Below are 18,679 nucleotides of genomic sequence, written 5' to 3'. Positions count from 1 at the left end.
TGGGCCTCAGTTTCTCCATCTCTAAAACGAGAGTTTTGGTCCAAATCAGAGGCTGTACGCTGGTGGTCCAAAGGCCAAATTCAGCTTGCAGCCTGCACCATCCTCATGGTGTTTGTCAAAATACCAAAAAGGTGGGAGATTTTACTTAAATTTTTGATTCAGTCTCTTAAGATTTGGGCCTTTTTCATGTCTGCTTTATTGAAAAGCCATTTTAGGAATAGACCAAAGAGAGGGAAATAACTTTGCCCAACACAGTGCCCAATATTTTTTACCATTGTGTTTGAAGAATCTCATCATCATGGAAGGAATAGTATTAGTTAATAATAATAATATTTATCATTCATCCATTGCTCTGCAACTCAAAGTGCCATACAATCATCACTAGGAGGACCCCGTGACGTAAATATTATTATCCTACTTTTACAGATGGAGAAATTGAGGCTCAGAGCTCAACTGAGCCGGGGACCTCAGAGAGGGAGCAGGCCCAGGGTCAGGAACTCAAAGTGTGCTAAGGGGCCAGGTGACAGGCTGGCAGGCAACCTGGCCATTCTTTTCGTAGGCCTTGCTGCCCTCATGCCAGACACACTCTTCATCTGGATAGTAAGGAAGGACATGGGGGTAATTTCTGGTATCTGGGGAGGCTGGTCAGAACCTTCCCAATTCTTGGACACCATGAGGCCAGGAACAGAGGGACTGCAAGCTTGGAAATTCTCTTTGCTCATGGTAGACTCTGGTTTTCTAAGGCAGAGATAGACTGTAACATGGGATCTATAAGAAGTTTCTGTATATTTTCTCCTCCCTTACCTACCCCCCTACCTACCTATCCACCCATCCACCCACCCACTCCCCCATCCAGATATCCACCCATCTACTTACCTACCCACCTACCCACTCCACCATCCATCCATCCATCCATCCACTCACCCATCCATCCAGCTATCCATCCATCCACTCATTCCTTCACATCCTTACCCATCCTGACACCCAAGTAAAGAAGAAATAAACGGTCCAACGGAAGAAATCAACCAACCATCCAGCCATTTTATTTGTCCATGCTGTGATCCAGGCCCAGTGCTGACATTGGGGAGTCCAACACAGCCTAGACACTGAGGGGCTCCCAGTGCGTGGGGCCATCAGGCTGTGGTCTCAGAGGTATCTGAGTTTCACCAGTGTCTGTGGGCACAGAGTTCAGAGGTGCCATCTCTTGGTGGCTCAACACAATCACCAAAGGTCCCTGTAGTCTGCCTCACACCACACCTCACCCGCAAGCAGAGACACCTGGGGACCAGCAGATGCACAGGCACACACCCACATGCACACACCCCCCTGAATCTCTCAGGCACATGGAGAGAGACACACACACAGCTGGGTATATGCAGGAGAACACACAATGTAGGCACATCAGCACCCCAGAGGTGCTCGAAGGTGCAAAGTCACGTGACTACCCCAAGACTCCCGAAGGTCACGCACACACACACACACACACACACATGCACACAGAAATGCAAATGGACACATATTAGAACACCCACAGCCTCTTGGAGGAGAGCTTTGCAGGTCGGCAGGCACTGGATATAGGTGGACCCAGAGCAGAGAGGACTCATCCACAACTCTCTGCCGGTCTGCTCTAGGACCGCGACATCCAGGAAGCCCTGTTGAGCCCTGCTACTCATGGGACCCCTCACCCCAGTTTTTCTGCTCCGTAACTGAGGACGGTGCCTCACCTGTCAGGACCCACGGCAATGGGAGGGGCATCCTGGTGAGCAGCGGGCTCCCTGAGCTGGTTTTGCCATGTGGTGAACCATCAAGCCCTCTAATGGTCACCCAATGCCAAGGGCACGGGCCTGCCCGCCACATGGCTCATCACAGTGACCTTGCTCAAAAGGCGTAGGCTGGGGATCTGATTCCTTTCCCAGGTAATACCAATGACACCCCAACCCAGGCATCCAGGGGCCACTTCTGCCTGCTTGGCCAACAGAACTCGAGAACCCAGCTATGTGAGGGTCCCCATGGGAACCAGGCCTCGCTCCTCCTTACCCCAAAGCAAGTACCAGAATTAAGAAGAAGCACAGGCCATGGAATCATACAGGCAGACTCGATATAAATAAAATATTCATATAAAAATAGTCTCTTACAAAATATTCTCTCTTATCCAGTGGCTCACTTTCCAAAAGATGGAAACTGCTGGGAGTTTTATTATTATCTTTCCTCTCTCTCTGTATTCCAAACTGGATTCTTCTACTGGTGTAAGTTTGAGCTGGGGAGGACTAAAGGATGGGAATCATAATCTGGGAGACGACTCCAAATCTGGACCAGCTTAAATTTCTGGATAAGTAGCAGCAAACAGCAAAAAAATATAAACGTGTGTGTATATATATCTATATATGTATAAAGGACGTCTGCTCTTAAACATCTAGTGCTGCAAGGGGGGGCGGTACTTGCAAAATCAACTAGTAGAAATATCTGCATAAAGGATAATTATGTACAGTTCTACTTGACTCCTTGTCCTAGCGACAAAATTATCCCGCAAGGAAAGCAAGCAGTCCACTTTGATTGCAGAAAACGGATCCCGATGAGGTGGGAGGATTCTTTTTTAATTTAATAAATTAATATTATTTTTTATCAGAATAAATTGTTAAATATTGCTATGTTGAGGCCCCAGGGCCCAGAGCTCCTGGTGCAAAAGGCTCTGCTCCAGCCGAGGAGGGCCCCACCAGGCAGTGTGTGGGGTGGGGCGGAGCAGCAGTGGGTGTGGAAGAGAACAGTCCAGGGCTCTGGGGAGATCTTTCCACCGGGCGCCTGCAGAAAACCCAGGAGAGGTGTCCCCACAGCAGAAAAGACAAGCTCAGCATTCCCCCGCCGAGATCCCGGACGAGACCTGCCAGGGTGACTGCAGCCGGAAGCTGTCCGGTCCCCCCTGCAGTCTGACTCGCGGCTGGAGGCGCCCAGCCGCCGAGTCCCGGGCTCACTTGCACGTGTACACCTCGGTGCGCTCGCTGCAGGTGTTGCACTTGACATAACAGCACCAGTGGAACTTGCAGTTGCACTGCCACACGCGGGCGTACTGGTGGGTGTTGTAGCCGCGGCCACAGCACATGAGGTCGCAGCCGCTGGCCTGCGGGGCCGTCTTGTTGCAGGCGCGGCCCTGCGTGCCCACGCTGCCTGTCACCGGGTCCTCCTCGCAGTAGTTGGGCGACTTCTCGATGTACACCAGGTCCGTGTCCATGGGCTTGCGGTACGACAGCGGCTTCTTGATCTTCAGGAAGGTGGGCCGCTTGTTGCGGCTGGCGCGCACGGGCTCCACGTGGACAGCCTCGTTGTACTTGTCCTTGAGCACGTAGCCCAGCTCCCGGAACTGCGGCAGCGTGGTCCAGCATGTCTTGGTGGTGCACGAGCCGGACACACCGTGGCACTTACATTCCAGCTTCATGTTCTCCTCCAGGATCTGCAGGGGCGGGCGGGGAAGAGCACAGCGCACGTCACTGCACACTGCAAGCAGCGGCCCCGGGCGGCACCCAGCCCCGCCCAGCCCCGCCCAGCCCCGCCCAGCCTACCCGGCTTGGGCTTTTGTGGTTCTTTGTGGTGGGGGGTCTCAGACCTGGATTCAAATTCCTCTCACCCTTGGCCTCTGTGCTGTGCTTCTACCTGGAGCTCACTTGCTCTCCCTGCCCCTCCCAACTCCTATCTGGTCCTTAGATTGGTGCTCAGGTCAGTTCAGGCCAGTCCAGGGCACACAGAGGGTTCTCTTTGACCTGCACAGCTTTATTTATTTTTTATTATTTTTTTTAAAGATTTTATTTATTTATTTAAGAGAGAGAGATGGAGAGCGAGAGCACGAGCCGGGGAGGGGCAGAGGAAGTGGGAGAAGCAGACTCCCCGCTGAGCAGGGAGCCCCATGCGGGACTCCATCCCAGGACCCCAGGATCATGACCTGAGCTGAAGGCAGACACTTAACCGACTGAGCCACGCAGGCGCCCCTGGCCTGCACAGGTTTAAAATCTTTTTGAACCAACATTTAAAAACCAGCAGATAGACTTCCGGGGTTGGTTGGTTGGTTGGTTTCTGTGTTTTGGCAAACAGAAAGGGCATCTGGCAACTCTAGGGTGCGAGTCAAATCATTTACTAACTGGCATAGCTGAGGGCTGACCTACGGGGAGGGCAGCATGGCCGTCCTCTCCCCACAGCCTCTGCCAGCACGGTCACGTAGCAGCAACACCGGGAGCTGTCCCAGCAGCTGCCTCCTTCCCCGGCTGGCATCCCTCAATCTGCCACAGTCCCCACCACTCCATATTGCCTCCCTGACCTTAGAGGTCCTCTGCTTTGACCACTTATGACATCTGCCAGGCACGGTGAACACACGAGGCTGGGAACCCTGGCTCTGATTTAGCCTTCCCTGGCAGCTTTCCCTGCCCTCCAGGCTACATGATGTGCCTCTTCTTCTGAGTTCCCAATTCCCCTCAGGCTCCCATCGCCATAGCACTGAGATGCAGCACTATACAGGGAACGAAAAGCACAGATGCTGGACTCTGGGTTTAAATCCCAGATCTAACACCAACCTGCTGTGTGCCCTTGGGCAACTTCCTTGAGTCCTCTGTGCTGCAGTTTCCCCGTATGCAAAATGAGGATGATAATTGTAACTAACTGTAATCATACAACGAAGCACTTGACAGCAACAGAAAAGAATGAACTAATACACACAAAAAGAACAGATCTCTAAGATGTAATGCTGAGTGAAAGAAGTTGGATGCCAGAAAGAACCAACTGTGTGATCCCACTGATAACGAAGTTCAAGGACAGGCAAAATTAATGGCTGGTACATGGGCAGTTGGCCCGTGAGCCATATTTTGCTGACCCCTGCCTTGGAATATCCCTGCAAGCAAAGAAAGCAACATTTGCCAACCCCCCGTGGTACTGGATATTTAGGTTGTTTTCAGGCTTTGGGGTTTGTTCTTTTTAAAATCTTTTCTCTCCCTGCCTTCTTTCTTCTTTCTTTGTTTAAACTATATTATAGAAGGAAGTATCTTTGGAACTAAAGCTTCTCTTCCTTTCTCATCATCTTCAGCCCAATTTTATCCCAACAGACATTTATGAAGCTCCTACTGTGTACCAGGCACTGGGATGGGGATGTACTAGTGAGCACAGTTTCTGGGTCACAGTGTATGAGCATTTTCATGGTCTTCATCTGGACTGGCAAATTAACTTTGCCTGTTATAGAGTGAAAAAAAGTGGATTAATGAGTAAATGACTGAACATTTATTAATCACCTGTACACGCACTGGGCCCATGTTTTCGTATGTGGCATTATTTAACTCTATGAGGTTAGCATGATTCCATTTTACAGGGGTAAAAACTGAGGCTCAGCTAAGTCCTGGAGCTGGTCTGTGGGGCATTCAGAGGCAAGGGTCTTACTGCTGAGGGTTGTGAATCAACTGCTTGGTGGCTCTCCTGACTTGCTTTGTGACCTTGGAATTGTCACACCCCCTTTCTGGGCCTCAGCCGCCTTCACTGAAACATGGAATGAAGTCAATTCCATCTTTTCTTGGCGAAAGCCAGGGTGCTGGAACAGAATCAGACATTCAAAAAATAGTCATTAGCTCTGCCTCTGGGCCTGGGCCAGTGTGGGTGCTGGGGACACAGAGGTGACAAGATAAGTTTCCTGTCTCCAAGGGTGGGCTCCTGTTCAGGGTCCTCCCAGTCCTGTGAGCTCTGCTTCCAGGAGGAGGTGACCAGTGCTTGGGTCAGTGGACTCAACGGGAAGGGAGCATCACCCTGTTTCAATCACAGTATCTGGAATCAAATGAGCCAGCAATGCCACAAGCATCCAGAATGTTCTGGGACAGAGATTTCAGTTGGCTGAATGCTCTGATTCCAGGACACCTAGTGTGACAGAGCACCTACTGTGCATGTCGTCCTCATACGACCTGCACACACGTGCAGCTGCTACTAGGATGAGCAGCCCCCCAGATAACACAGATGTCCCTTTTGGTTGTCAGTGAGGAGATAGTTCCCCAGCGTCCAGCCCGCCTCCCCGCCTGGGCCTGAGAAGCATGGGAAAAGAGCAAGGCTCGGGGGTGTGGCGATGCGCTTTGGGGGCAGGGTTCGGCAGCAGGTTCCCTCTGACTGGGATTGCAGTGCAGTCAGGGATTTCAACACACACATGCTGGGGGACACTCAGAACGGATTCGGATGATACTGAGGATGCGGGGCACCTAGAACCCTCAGCACGGCCGGTGGGTGTGCATACACTGCACGGTGTCTGATAAGACACGCTGACCTATGGCTCAGAAATTTCACTTCCAAGGCATATACCTGAGAGAATCAAATGCTGTGTGCACAGGAAATAGGTTCAAGGACGTTCATAGCAGCAGCATTGAAGGACATATGGAGAGGGCCCAGTGTGGTCTCACGGTGTGTTCACACTGGGCGCTCTCCGTATGGCCAGCCATGGTGGGATGGATAAGCTGAGGGGTGCGCTCAGCGGGACACTACAGGACAGTGACAATGAACAGCTATGGCAAAACACACCAACAGAGGTCAAGTTCAGAAATACAGTGGGGAGGGAAAAAAGCAATTGGAAAAGACGTTCATCTATATTAAGTCCAAAAGCAGGCAAAAGTGGATTGTATTGTTCGGGGGCACCTACAGAGGCAGAAAGCATAATAAGAAGTCAAGAAATGAGGGTCACAAATATCAAGACGGTGGCTGTCTCCAGGGTGGGGCGCGAGGGGCTGTGGTTGACAGGGGTCACCTGGGGCACTTCTGGGGCGCTGGCAATGTCTGTTCCTTGATACGGATGCTTTATAATTCTTCTTTTATTTTTATTTTTTAAAGATTTTATTTATTTGACAGAGAGAGACACAGCGAGAGAGGGAACACAAGCAGGGGGAGTGGGAGAGGGAGAAGCAGGCTTCCCGCTGAGCAGGGAGCCCGATGTGGGGTTCGATCCCAGGACTCTGGGATCATGACCTGAGCTGAAGGCAAATGCTTAAGGACTGAGCCCCCCAGGCGCCCTATAATTCTTCTTTTAAATCAATGTAAATGTCCTGTGTGCTTTTTTGCACAGAAGCTGTATGTTAACAATTTATAAAAATGCAGTGGGTACAACAGCCGCTAAGCACATGAAAGGATGCTCAACATCATTAGGCATCAGGCAAATGCAAATCAAAATAGCCACTTCACACCCTCTAGGATGGCTGACAGAAGAAATACAGACATAGCAAGTGTTAGCAAGGGTGTGGAGAAATGGAAACCTTCACACACTACTGGTGGGAATGTGAAATGGAGCAGCCCTGTGGAAAACTATCTGGTAGTTCCTCAAAATGTGAAACACAGGGTTATCGTATGGCCCAGGGCTATGACCTGAATGTTTGAGTCTCACCCCCCAAATCCATGTGTTGAAATCCTAACCCCCTCTTGCCCCCCAGCCCCCCCGCCCCCCAGCCCCCTTCCCCCGGGGAGACAGTAAGTGGGGCCTTTGGGAGATTCTTAAGTCATGAGGGTAGAGCTGTCGTGAATAGGATGAATGCCTTATAAAAGAGGCTCCAGAGAGACCCCTAGCCCCTTCCACCATGTGAGGACACAGCAAGAAAGCACTGGCTTTGAACCAGAAAGAGGGCGTTCCCAGAAGGCGACCATGCTGGTGACTTATCTTGGACTTCCAGCCTCCAGAACTGTAAGACATAAATGTCTGTTGTTTATAAGTCACCCAGTCTGTGGTACTTTGCCTCCTAAAAAGATTAAGACACCCAGCCAGCAATTCTGCTCCTAAGTATATACTCAGGAGAAATAAAAACATACGCCCATAAAAACTTGTAAACCAATGTGAACAGCAGCATTCTTCATAATCGCCAAAAAGTGGAAACAACCCAACTGTCCATCAACTGTTGAATGGATAAACAAAATGTGGCACATCCACACAATGGAACATTATTCAGCCATAAAAAGGAATGAAGTGCTGACATACGCTACAACATGGATGGACCTTGGGAGCATTATGCTCAGGGACAGAAGCCAGACACAAAAGACACAAATTGTATGATTGCATTTATATGCGATGTCCAGAATAGGCAAATCTATAGAGACAGAAGGTAGACTAGTGGTGTGGGAAGAGGCTGGGGGAGATGAGGGACGCCTGAGGGTACACGTTCCTTTCTGAGGTAATGAAAATACTCGAAAATTATGATGGTTGAACATACCTGAGACTATGTTCGAGAGTGCGGAACTGTACGCTTTCCATAAGTGTACTGGGGATGGTGTGTGAATTATACCTTAATAGAGTGGGTTTTCTAAAAAGTCTCTGGAAGGTTTGAGTGAAAAAACCTTAGGTTGTATTTTTGAGGCTGTGGCACCAACTGTTTTCGTGTGGCGGATGCTGGGCCAGGAGCCCCGGGGCGGGGGGTCAGGCTCCGGGCTCAGGCTGCACGCAGCCTCCCGCACATTGCCTCCCTCTTCCTGTGAGGCCACAGCTGGCCTGAGGCCATGGTAGTATTTGTGTGGGCCCCTAATCAGATGATGTCCAGCCTGTTAACCCTGCAAACTCTGCATTTTCCGAGCCTCAGTGATTGCATTATATCCGCGCTAAGCTGGGCATAATCACAGCTGCCCTGGCCAGAACTGGCCACCCAGACGGGCATCCGGGTGGGCACCCAGCCCTCTCCCCGAGGCAGGGGACAACAGCAGAGGAAACAAGTGTGGGACAAAGCCACATTCTTTGCACGCCCCGCTCCCACCCCCGGAGGCCAGGCTGACTACCAGCTTCTCAGCTGTCCAGAGGGACTTCAGGATAAGCTTCCTTTTACACTGGGAGAGTCTGGATTGTGATGCAATGACACGTGTAGTCCGAGGGTCTACGGGCTCTGAGATGACACAGCCCCATGCACTTTCCCAGCAGGTGCCCAGGAAATGCCCAAAGGTAAATTCACCAACAGGGTGCATTCAAACTATTCCACGACCAGCATGCAGCGAGCCTGAGCATCCCCCCCTGAATGTTCAGGGTCTGCGAGGCCCTGCCTGGCTGGCTGGAGGGGAAGTCTGGAGGATCCCGGGAGCAACGATGATGCGGGGACGGGCATTCAGAGGGCTTGGAGCAGCTGGGACGGACCCATGTCAGTATTTTATGGCCCTGGTGGCACTGCTGGGTCCCAGCTTACAGAGCAGCAACATACGACTGCTTGGGGGCTGCCATCCTGTGATGCAGAGAGGCCTCGATGTGGCAGGAAAGTAAAGGAGAAAATAAATCTGTGAGGCCCAGGGTCAGGTGTCTCAGAGGGTCTCTGGAGAACACAGAGTTCTCCCGCCTCCCACCCCACCGGTGGCCGGGGGTCTGAACACAGCAAGAGGCCTCAGCTTAGCGGACTGGGGGGGACTTTGGGGGAGACAAGAAGTTTTACCTGATGAACGGAACGTGTTCCCTTCTCTTCTCCACCTGTGGCTGCTGGTCGGCTAGGAGGTGGGATTTTATCGTGAGTGGACAGGGAAGCCAGTGGAGGCCAGGAACACAAGTCAGGACTTATAAGGACCTCGTATTGGTTGTAACAAATGTGTCTCTCTGGTGCAGAGAGACTTCGTGTGTGGGGGGTGGGGGGTGTTTATGGGAGATCTCTGTCCCTTCTGCTTAGTTTTGCTGTGAACCTAAAACTGATCTGAAAAATAAAGTCTATTTTTAAGGAAACGATCTCAGAAGAGAAGTTGTATGCAGGGATGGTCTCCAGCGCTGAGACTGGGCTGGGTCTGCTGCTGACTGGCCGGGTACCCTCGCTGGCCCTCAGTTTCCCCATTTTGAACCCAAGGGTCTAAACTAGATGATTTCCAAAGCTGCTTCTGATGCTGTCTCTCTGTCTTCTGACTCTGTCTGTCTTGGCTTTGTATCCATACTCCTCTTTAACTGATATGGTGTTTCCAGAGCCCTGTCTGATTTTCCTGACACTCCCTGAGAGATGGATGTTATCATTCCCATTTCACAGGTGAAGAAAGGGAGGCTCAGAGAAAGGGAGGGACATAAGCAAGATCAGAGTGTGCCTCCGTAGTCTCTCCAGACCACTCCCCATGCTTCTGCTTCCTGCTTCACGCCTTAAGGAGACTACACGGCCCCCGACCATTGCTGCTGGTGATTGGTTGGTTGGGCCTGGTGCGTATCGGTCATGGGGGCTGCCATGTGTCACCTCCAGGTGGGCCTGACCAGTGGAAGCACTGGTGGGGGATTAGAGGGCAGGAGGGAAGTCCCGAAAGGTACCCCTCATGCTCACTCCCCCCTGGGCCCCTCACTCTCATCTCCCTAGAAAGACACTCCATACCTGTTAGGGGTCACTCCCTATTTCTCCCTTCCCCTCAGTCTCAGGCAGCCACTAACTAGCATTCTGTCTTTATGATTTGCCCATTCTAGACATTTCACATAAATGGCTTCATACACTAGGTGGCCTTTTGTGGGTCTAGCTTCCTTCATTCAGCAGAATGTTTTCAAGGTCCATCCATGTAGCATGGCGTAGCATGTACCAATACGGCCTTCCTTTCCATGACTGAATAATACTCTGTTATATGGATATGCCACAGGCTGTCCCCTGTTCATCAGTTGTTGGACAGCCGTCCCTTCCTAAACTCTCCTTAATTTCCTTGTCTGAGCGTGCCCAGTGTACTGGCCATGACCCCAGCGGCCGCATGCCGCTCCCCTGAGGCGAGCTGAGAATGAGCCCCTTCCTCTTGACTGCCATGCCCGTCCTTGTCCACCTCTTGGCTCTGGCCCCCTGTTCCTTACCCAGTTAATCTTTACTGCCATCTCAGAGGCTCAACCCAACAATTCCACCATTGGATATGTACCCTCTGGGGAGGCTCACGCATGTGCCAAATGACCAAGTGCCTCACGGAGGCGTTATCTGAAATATCAAAAGGCTGAGATAATCAAAAGATCCGCCAGTGGGGACTGGTTATATAAATTCTGACACTTCTGTGAACTGGAATGTCCTGCAGCTGTTAAAGAGAACCGGGCAGTTCTGTACTTACTAAGGAAGGCTGATCTGCAAGAGACACGGTGAAGAGAACAAAGCAAGGTGCAGAAAAGTATGCAGAGTGCGAGCTCATTTGTGTGAGGAAGAAAAGATGTGCGCATGGGTGTTAGTAAGAGCACAGAATAATATCTCTGGAGAATACATGAGAAATTGGTAAGAGTAGCTACTTCCGGGGAGGGCACCCAGTGCCAGGGATCTGGGGAGACAGGAGCCTTACTTATGGGATTGCCTTTTGTGCCTTTTGAATATGCTATCATGTCAGAAAAAAGTCACCTCATCCATGAAGGCTTCCTTGATTGTCAGTGACTCCCTCATTGTCTTTATGGCTGTCCTGGGCTATTGATACCTGTCACCTTCGCCCTGTGAGACTGTCCATCTGTCAGCATCTCCCATCAGGCCAGCGGGTCTTTGTGGTAGACATGAAGATATACCATTCAGATGCCCCTTCAAGGGAAGTCTTGTATCAAAGCTACAGCTAGTGATGTACTAGTAAATTTCAGGGGGGGGGGGGGAAGCCCTTTTGTACCTTTTACAGTGTTTGCTAATTTCTTTGGGATAAATGTTCCTATCATGGCTGATTTTAAGCTACAAATGATTTAACAATTGGCTCACAAATCCCTGAATCTTTAACGCTGGGTCTTGTGAGCCCATAGGAGCCAAATCCGCACGTCATGGGACCGGGAATGGAATCAGCATACACCCCCAGCTGTCAGATACTCCAGGGCCTGTCCCACCTGCAGAACTGCAGCCTTCCCAGGTGGGTGGCAGCCAGAGGCTGAGAGAGGCAGGGCTAACAGGTCTGGCCAGCTGGATGGGCAGGACCTGCTCCAGAGTTCCTTCCAAGGCTTTGTCTGGCCACCATCGCAGCACCACCTCAGCCCAGTCCTGCTCCTCCCCTTTCCCTTTGCTGAGCCCTACTCAACAGCTTGGACCTACAACTCCATCTCAGCCTCTGCTTCTGGAGAACCCCACCTGTGACGTTCCTCAGAGGCTGGGGCCAGGCCATTCACCTCCACCTCCCTAGCCTCTGGCAGAGGAAGCCTGGCGTGGAGAAGGTACTGACCAGTAGGAAGCAGAAAGAAGGACCTAGTGTGTGTCTATTCAGGTTCATTCACTGACTCATTTTACACTGAGCACCAACTGTGTGCTATTCGGTATCACCCCCACTGCAGGGGCCCTGGGAGGACCGTGATGCAGGGAGATGCTCTCCCTGCCTTCTCTGGGCCTACAGATCCAAGCCAGGAGCAGCCATAATAACCCTCCTGAATCTATAAATTTGGTGCATTCTATGAAGGAGTGGAACAGAATACAGAGAAAACTTTTGACCCAAGAGTAGCTGCTCTTGTGTGCAGCTTCAGGAAGCTTCCCCCAAGAAGGCAAAGGCTGAGCTGGCAGCCAAATAACAGGAAGGATCAAATAGAATCAGCCAAACTTAGCAGGATGGGAAAAGGGCATTTCAGACCAGGAAACAGAACATGCCAAGGCCCAGAGGTAGGAGGGATGTGGCCTGCCCACGAGAGAAATGGGAAGGGGCAGGGGGGCTGGCCTCAGGGCAGGGAGGAGCCTGGATCACCCGCAAGCTAAGGAGTGCCACTGAGGGCCTTTCAGGCAGGGGAGTGGCGAGGTCCGAATGACACTTTTCGAGATCATTCCAGACAGAACAGAAATTAGGTTAGAGAAGGTCGGAGTGGCAGGGTGGAGATGTGGAAAGAAACCGTCCCCATCACCCAAGCCAGAGACGACAGTGGCTCTGACATAGGTGGTGGCAGGAGGGGACAGGAGGGGAAAATCAGCAATGCTTGGTGAATGATCCATGGGGAGTTTGTTGGGGGCCCAGGGCAGCTCACAGGCCTCTCATGGGTAAGGAGACTATGCACTGAAACAAGGAACCCAGAGAAGGACCAGGCTAGAGGAAGAGCATGCATTGAGGGCATGATGGGGAAATTTCTGGCACAGTGAATACCCCGGAAGAAGGACATCTGGGGAGTCTTTTGGTGCCACTGAAATCTGGCCCTAGTCAGCATGGGTGCCCATAGGAGATAATGTGACTAGAGCCCCAGTCAGGATTCAGTCACTTCACAGACTAAAACATGTGGTTGAAACCAGCCAGAAGTGAGGTAAACACCTATAATCTTTGGTATTTAAAAAAAAAAAAAAAAAGATTACAAAAGCACAGGATAGGAGAGTCTGAGAAAGACTGAAAGCTTTACATGACCACAACTAATAAGCTGCTAAAAAACCTGAGGTCATATTAACTGAGGTCTGGGACCCACAGTAAGGGAGGAGATTGCTATGTGATTTTCAGAATTGAACTATACCCCAGCAGATGGACAGAGACAGATAGAGTATGTATAGGGGAAAGGGCTGGAGACCCCATACCTAAGGAGCTGGAGCTGCTCAGCCTAGAGAAGGAAGTTTCTGGGTATCCTTGGTCACTGCCCCATCTGCTCTGCAGGTCTGTCCTGGGGCAGGGTGAGTGGGAGGGACTGTGTGTCCATCCAGAGGGCAGAATGGGGACTTCAGTTGGAGAGGAGTCACAGGATAGCAGATCCCCACTCAGTGAGAGGCCAGCCCTCCCCACCACGCGACCAGACCTGGATGGGGGGTTCTGGGGAGGTGATGAGCTCCCTGTCCTGGAGAATGTGGCAGCAGCAGCTGGGGTCTGTGGTGGGGATTCCTGCACAGGGTAGGGCAGGGCTACTCTCAGTCTGCTTCTCTGCCCCCCAACCCAGCCCCAAACCTGTCTGGAGAGCAGGAAGGATTTTCCGCACCGCTGGAGGGAGAAAAATCAATCTCTTTCTGACACGTCCCCCAGGAAGTGCCAATAATGTACCAGGCGCTGCCCAGAGCCCAGAATTACCCAGGGCAGATTCTTGGGCCTGGGAGGGGCCTTGGGAGAAACTTGGCTCCAGAAAATTCCTTGATTCGTAACACCAAATAGATGCTATTGAAGTTGGCCTCCTGGGCCATGGCAGACTCTTGGGGCTGCCCAGAGGATCTGGGGGGTGAACTTCTGGGAGGCGGAAGGGGTTCTGAGGGGAGGGAGGCCAGGCAGCAACCTCGGCTCCCACCCAGTCCATGCCGCATGGCACTCCTGTGACTGGGAGCCTCCGATACCCTCCGAAGCGTTCTGAGGGACGTCTAATTTTTAAAAACCAAAAGCTGTTTCTCAGCATTGAATTCCACTTCTTCCTCTCACAGACCCTCCCACATTGAGGCCACTGGGAAGAACATGAAGTCCCCACACAGTCCAGGAGGATAGCCCACCCCACGGCGGTCCGTGCCTCCTGCCACGCCCTCCTCCAGGTGTGCAGCTCCATTTCTCCCTCCATGGTCAAACCCCCCCAACGCTTCAAGGGCAGCCAAAAATGGCCCTCTTCTCAGAGCATCCTGCCCTGCGCACCGAACGCCGGCAGGACTCGGCCAGCACGGATTTCTCCTGCTCCCAGTGCCCTTCTCCAGTGCCCTGCTTGTTTCACGGCGAGGCTGGTGTGGCCTTCGGAGCTCTGCAAACACTGACTCCTCAGTGAGGCTTTCCCACAGCCACCCTGACCGCAGTCACCCTGTCAGCGATGGCTCCCAGCTCCTGCCAGTCATCCCTCCCAGATCCCACTGCTCAGCCCTCCCTGTTCCCATTGCTCACCCCTCCCAGTTCCCACCGGTCATTACTCCCAGATCCCATTGCCCATTCCTCCCAGATCCTACTGCTCACCTCTCCCAGATCCCACTGCTCATCCCTCCCAGTTCCCACCAGTCATTACTCCCAGATCCCATTGCCCATTCCTCCCAGATCCCACTGCTCATCCCTCCCAGTTCCCACCGGTCATTACTCCCAGATCCCATTGCCCATTCCTCCCAGATCCCACTGCTCACCTCTCCCAGATCCCACTGCTCATCCCTCTCAGTTCCCACCAGTCATTACTCCTAGGTCCCACTGCTCATCCCTCCCAGATCCCACGAGTCATCCCTCCCAGTTCCCACTGCTCATCCCTCCCAGTTCCCACCAGTCATTACTCCCAGTTCCCACTGCTCATCCCTCCCAGTTCCCATTGCCCATTCCTCTCAGTTCCCACCAGTCATTACTCCCAGGTCCCATTGCTCATTGTTCTCAGATCCCACTGCTCATTGCTCATGGTTCCCACTGCTCATTGCTCCCAGATCCCACTGGTCATTGCCAAGGATAGGATCTTGACTCAGGCCAGTCAGGGCCAATCAAAACAAGTCCTGAGGATTCAGTGTGAAGAAAAGATAAGAACCTTTCTGGTTATTTCCCGCCAGATGTGAAGAAGGAATGCAAGGGCCAGAGCTATGGATAGGCATCTTGCAATCATATGGGTGTGAAAATGGAGCTAACTAGGAAAGCAGAACTGAGAAAAAAAGAGTATGATGGGTATGTGCAACTGGTTCCTAGGAATATCATCTGCATCCTGGATCAAGCTGGACTTGAATGCATTACCCCAGGACCATTCATTTCCATGAATTGATGAATTTCCTTTGTTTTGAAGCTGGCTTTCCTCTACCTTAAAATATCCTAATGGATACACAGCTCCCTTTATTTATAGGAGAGATGCTTTTTGTAAAGCTGATAGCCAGTCCATGGCATGGACTGGCTAAAGACTGGTTTGCTTGAAAGGGCCTTGGGGAGGCCAGGACCTTGAGGGCTAGAGACTGAGGTTAGCTGGGTATCTGCTGCTTCCTTTCCTTTGACTCCTCCACTGTTGGCCAGGCTGCCTCCTCTGCAGGAGGGGTCAGTTCTGGACCATTTGCACCCCAGGTAATGAGCAGTGACTCAGGCAATCAGAATCGGTCTCTACATGACAATATGTTGTGATGGAAAGCAGCCTAAAGCTACCTAGGTAGCCCAAGAACCCTGGTTCAAATCTTACCTCTGGTCACCACATGCCAGTGATGACAAAAATGACCAAAGGGAGCAGGGCACACTTCCTGTCTGGCTGTCCATTTCCTCATCACAACCAGCCTGCCTCTGACCACAGAGGCTAAAAACCCAAGACACCACTTGATAAAAACAGAGGCCTGAGAGAGTGACTTCTCGTTTCCTATCCTTGGATGCTGTGATGTGAGAGTGTGATTCCCGGAGCTTAGGCAGCCATCTTGTGACCAAGAGAACCAGAGGCTGACAAGGGGACAATGGCGGACCAGCAGGATAGAAACAACCCAGGCCCTCGAAGAATTGTTGAGCCTCTGGAAAAAAACCTTCATCCAGACTTTATTTTGCAAGAAAAAGCCAACTCCTATCATTGAAACCACTCCAGTAAGATGTTTTGTTACTTGTAACCAGATGCAACCTCAGTGATTCGCTCCTTCTTGTAAAGTAGGAGCAAGTTGTTCCTCAGAAGAAACAGTGGGGATTAAGTGCGAGAAGGGCAATCGGGGCCTGGTGCAGGGCATCTCATGCAACAGCCCTAGCCTGGTGAGTTTTCCTGTTTCATTCATGAATGCTGAGATGTATGGGCACGGCCCTAGAAGGGCACGGGCAGGGGAGCAGCGATGTGGAAGCTTGTCCGTACTGCTGGCACCTGGCACGGAAGCCCAGGGTATCTTTATGAAGGCCCTAAGCTGCCACCTCTTCTCCCCGCACACCGCCCACTCATGCCTGCAGTGTCTCCCCCCATCCCTGTTACCACTGGTGCTTGCTCCCACCCTCAGATCCTAACCACCCTCTCCCCAACAGGACACCTGGTTCCAGAACCTTCTGTGGACAAACCCTGAGTGAGCTGGATCACCTGGGGAAGCTGGTCATTGGTCAAGGAAAGGCACAGAAAGCAGGGGGCAGGTCTGTGGGGCGCAGAGGCCTCATCTCCCTAGGGCTGATGTTTGGTTTCCACAGAAGGGAGGTGACCTGAGCAGGATGGTCACCCAGTCCTGCTGTCTTCCTCTGCCAGGCCTCCATGCCCTAGCCACCCCAAGTAGCATGTGACCCAAACCACTTGCACCAGCCGAGCTGAACACTAGCCCCTCATCCTCTGTGTGTGATAAGGGGTGTCCCTTACCGCACATGGGCCACTTCCGGTGCTCCCTACCTCACGGGCACGTTCCCAAGGAGCCCGACAAGGTGGGGGCCCTGCTGGCATCAAGGCTGGCTCCATCGCTCAACTCCGTGAGAGCCCAGATGTGCTGGGCAGTCTGTCTGCCCCCTTCTCCTGCCCGGAGGCTCACGTGTGAACACTACACCCATAGGCCCCCTGCCCCCCAGCCCCTGGTCAGGTCCAGCCAGTGGGAGACCCCACAGAAGACTGGAGAGCAGGAAGAAAGAGAGGCTGGGACACTTAGTCCCCAGGCTCCCTCTCTGTGGGGCCATATGGTGGCTCTCACTGCATTCCCCTACCTATAACCACGGCTCCTAAGTGGTCCCCCTCCTCCGGCTATACTCTCTCCAGTGACATGTTCCCTTCCCTGCCCCTTCAGGCCTCCACGTAGTAAGAGCTCCCCAGTGTCGCCGACACTCGGTGCTGCAACAGCCCTCACAGGATGCCCCAGGTGCTGCCCACACCCCTTGAAGTAATCCCTCCATTACTCTCTCTTCTGTTACCCCAACTGTATCATGCACCAGACCCTGGCCGGGACACTGGTGGGCAAGGTACGCCACCTCCGTGAGCCTTGGTTTTGTCCCCTCGCTCAGTGGAACTCACCCCCTGGTGGCACGGCCAGGGCCGAATGACCAAAGGTATAGTGCCAGGCCGAAGGAGGCTTTCGGAGATGTGGCTGTTGTTACTCTGACCTTTAAGTTATTTACAGTGCTGCGTGACGTTTTTGTGTGGGACTTGGCTAAGAGTAGGGACAATTTCTCAGAAATGAGCTCCGGGCTCAATAAAAGCTGCTCACTTCGTTCAGCCACTGTTCTAAATGCTCCACACAGAGGCAGATTTATTATCCTCATCCCCATTCTACAGGTGAGGAAGCTAAGGCACCAGGGAGTCACAGTTAGGAAGCGTGGGGACTGGTCTTCCAGCGCAGGCAGTCTGCCTCAGGAGCTCTGTGGGCCAGCTGAACAGAAGGAAGGCGGAGGGCCAGGATGGCCTCGTTCCCTTAGGCTACCGTCTCGTGGGCTGGTTTGTGTAGTGGACACTGTGGTGTCCGTCCGGGTCCTCCTCCAGGACCCACACTCACCGCCCCGCTGCCCGGGGCGTGGCCGCTGATCCTCCAAGGCGAGTTCCTCCTAGGAGCTGCTCTGCCAGCACGCAACACCTCACCCAAGGTCATGCCCCTCCTCGGGGCAACTCCAGCCAATGACCGGTTGGTGCTGGCTACCAAGACCTGGTCTCCCTGCCTCAGCTGGGGACAACTCTAAAGGGCCATCCCAGCCCCAGAGCATCTCGTGGGACCAGCTGAAGCCTCTGCAGGGGCTACAACACAGCCCCTTCTCTCCCTTGCTTCCTTACAGGTCTGTCTCCCCAGAGCCCTTCCTGGAAATGCCCTGCATGTGCATTTCCACGTCAGGGGCCCTTTCCAGGGGCCCTGATCTAGGGCAGCATGTAACTCAGCAGGCAGCTGGCCCTGGGCCATGCCCCCGGACACCACAGGTGTGAGCACTGCCCTGGCAGGAGAGGCTGCAGGCTGCCAGCCCAGAATCATCACTGCCTGCCCCTCCTCCTGCTGCTCCTCCCCCTCCTCCTGCTGCTCCTCCTGCTCCTGCTCCTCCTCCTGCTCCTCCTCCTCCT

General features: G+C 52.7%; 1 protein-coding gene across 1 annotated transcript in view; it reads right to left on the bottom strand.

Annotated features, from left to right (window-relative positions):
* Positions 1–1,021: 1,021 nt before the first annotated feature.
* The window catches only part of WNT7A (Wnt family member 7A), a 65,543-nt gene continuing 47,885 nt past the window's right edge, over positions 1,022–18,679 (bottom strand). The window contains exon 4 of the mRNA XM_032412008.1: positions 1,022–3,445. Within this exon, the coding sequence (XP_032267899.1) occupies positions 2,966–3,445 (480 nt within the window). The 3' untranslated portion in view covers positions 1,022–2,965. The remainder of the gene's footprint in view (positions 3,446–18,679) is intronic.

The sequence above is a fragment of the Phoca vitulina genome, unplaced genomic scaffold (genome assembly GCF_004348235.1).
Source record: "Phoca vitulina isolate PV1807 unplaced genomic scaffold, GSC_HSeal_1.0 scaffold13, whole genome shotgun sequence".
Classification (NCBI taxonomy): domain Eukaryota; kingdom Metazoa; phylum Chordata; class Mammalia; order Carnivora; family Phocidae; genus Phoca; species Phoca vitulina.
Note: the sequence above shows the minus strand (reverse complement) of the source record. Positions and strands in the feature narration are given on the sequence as shown.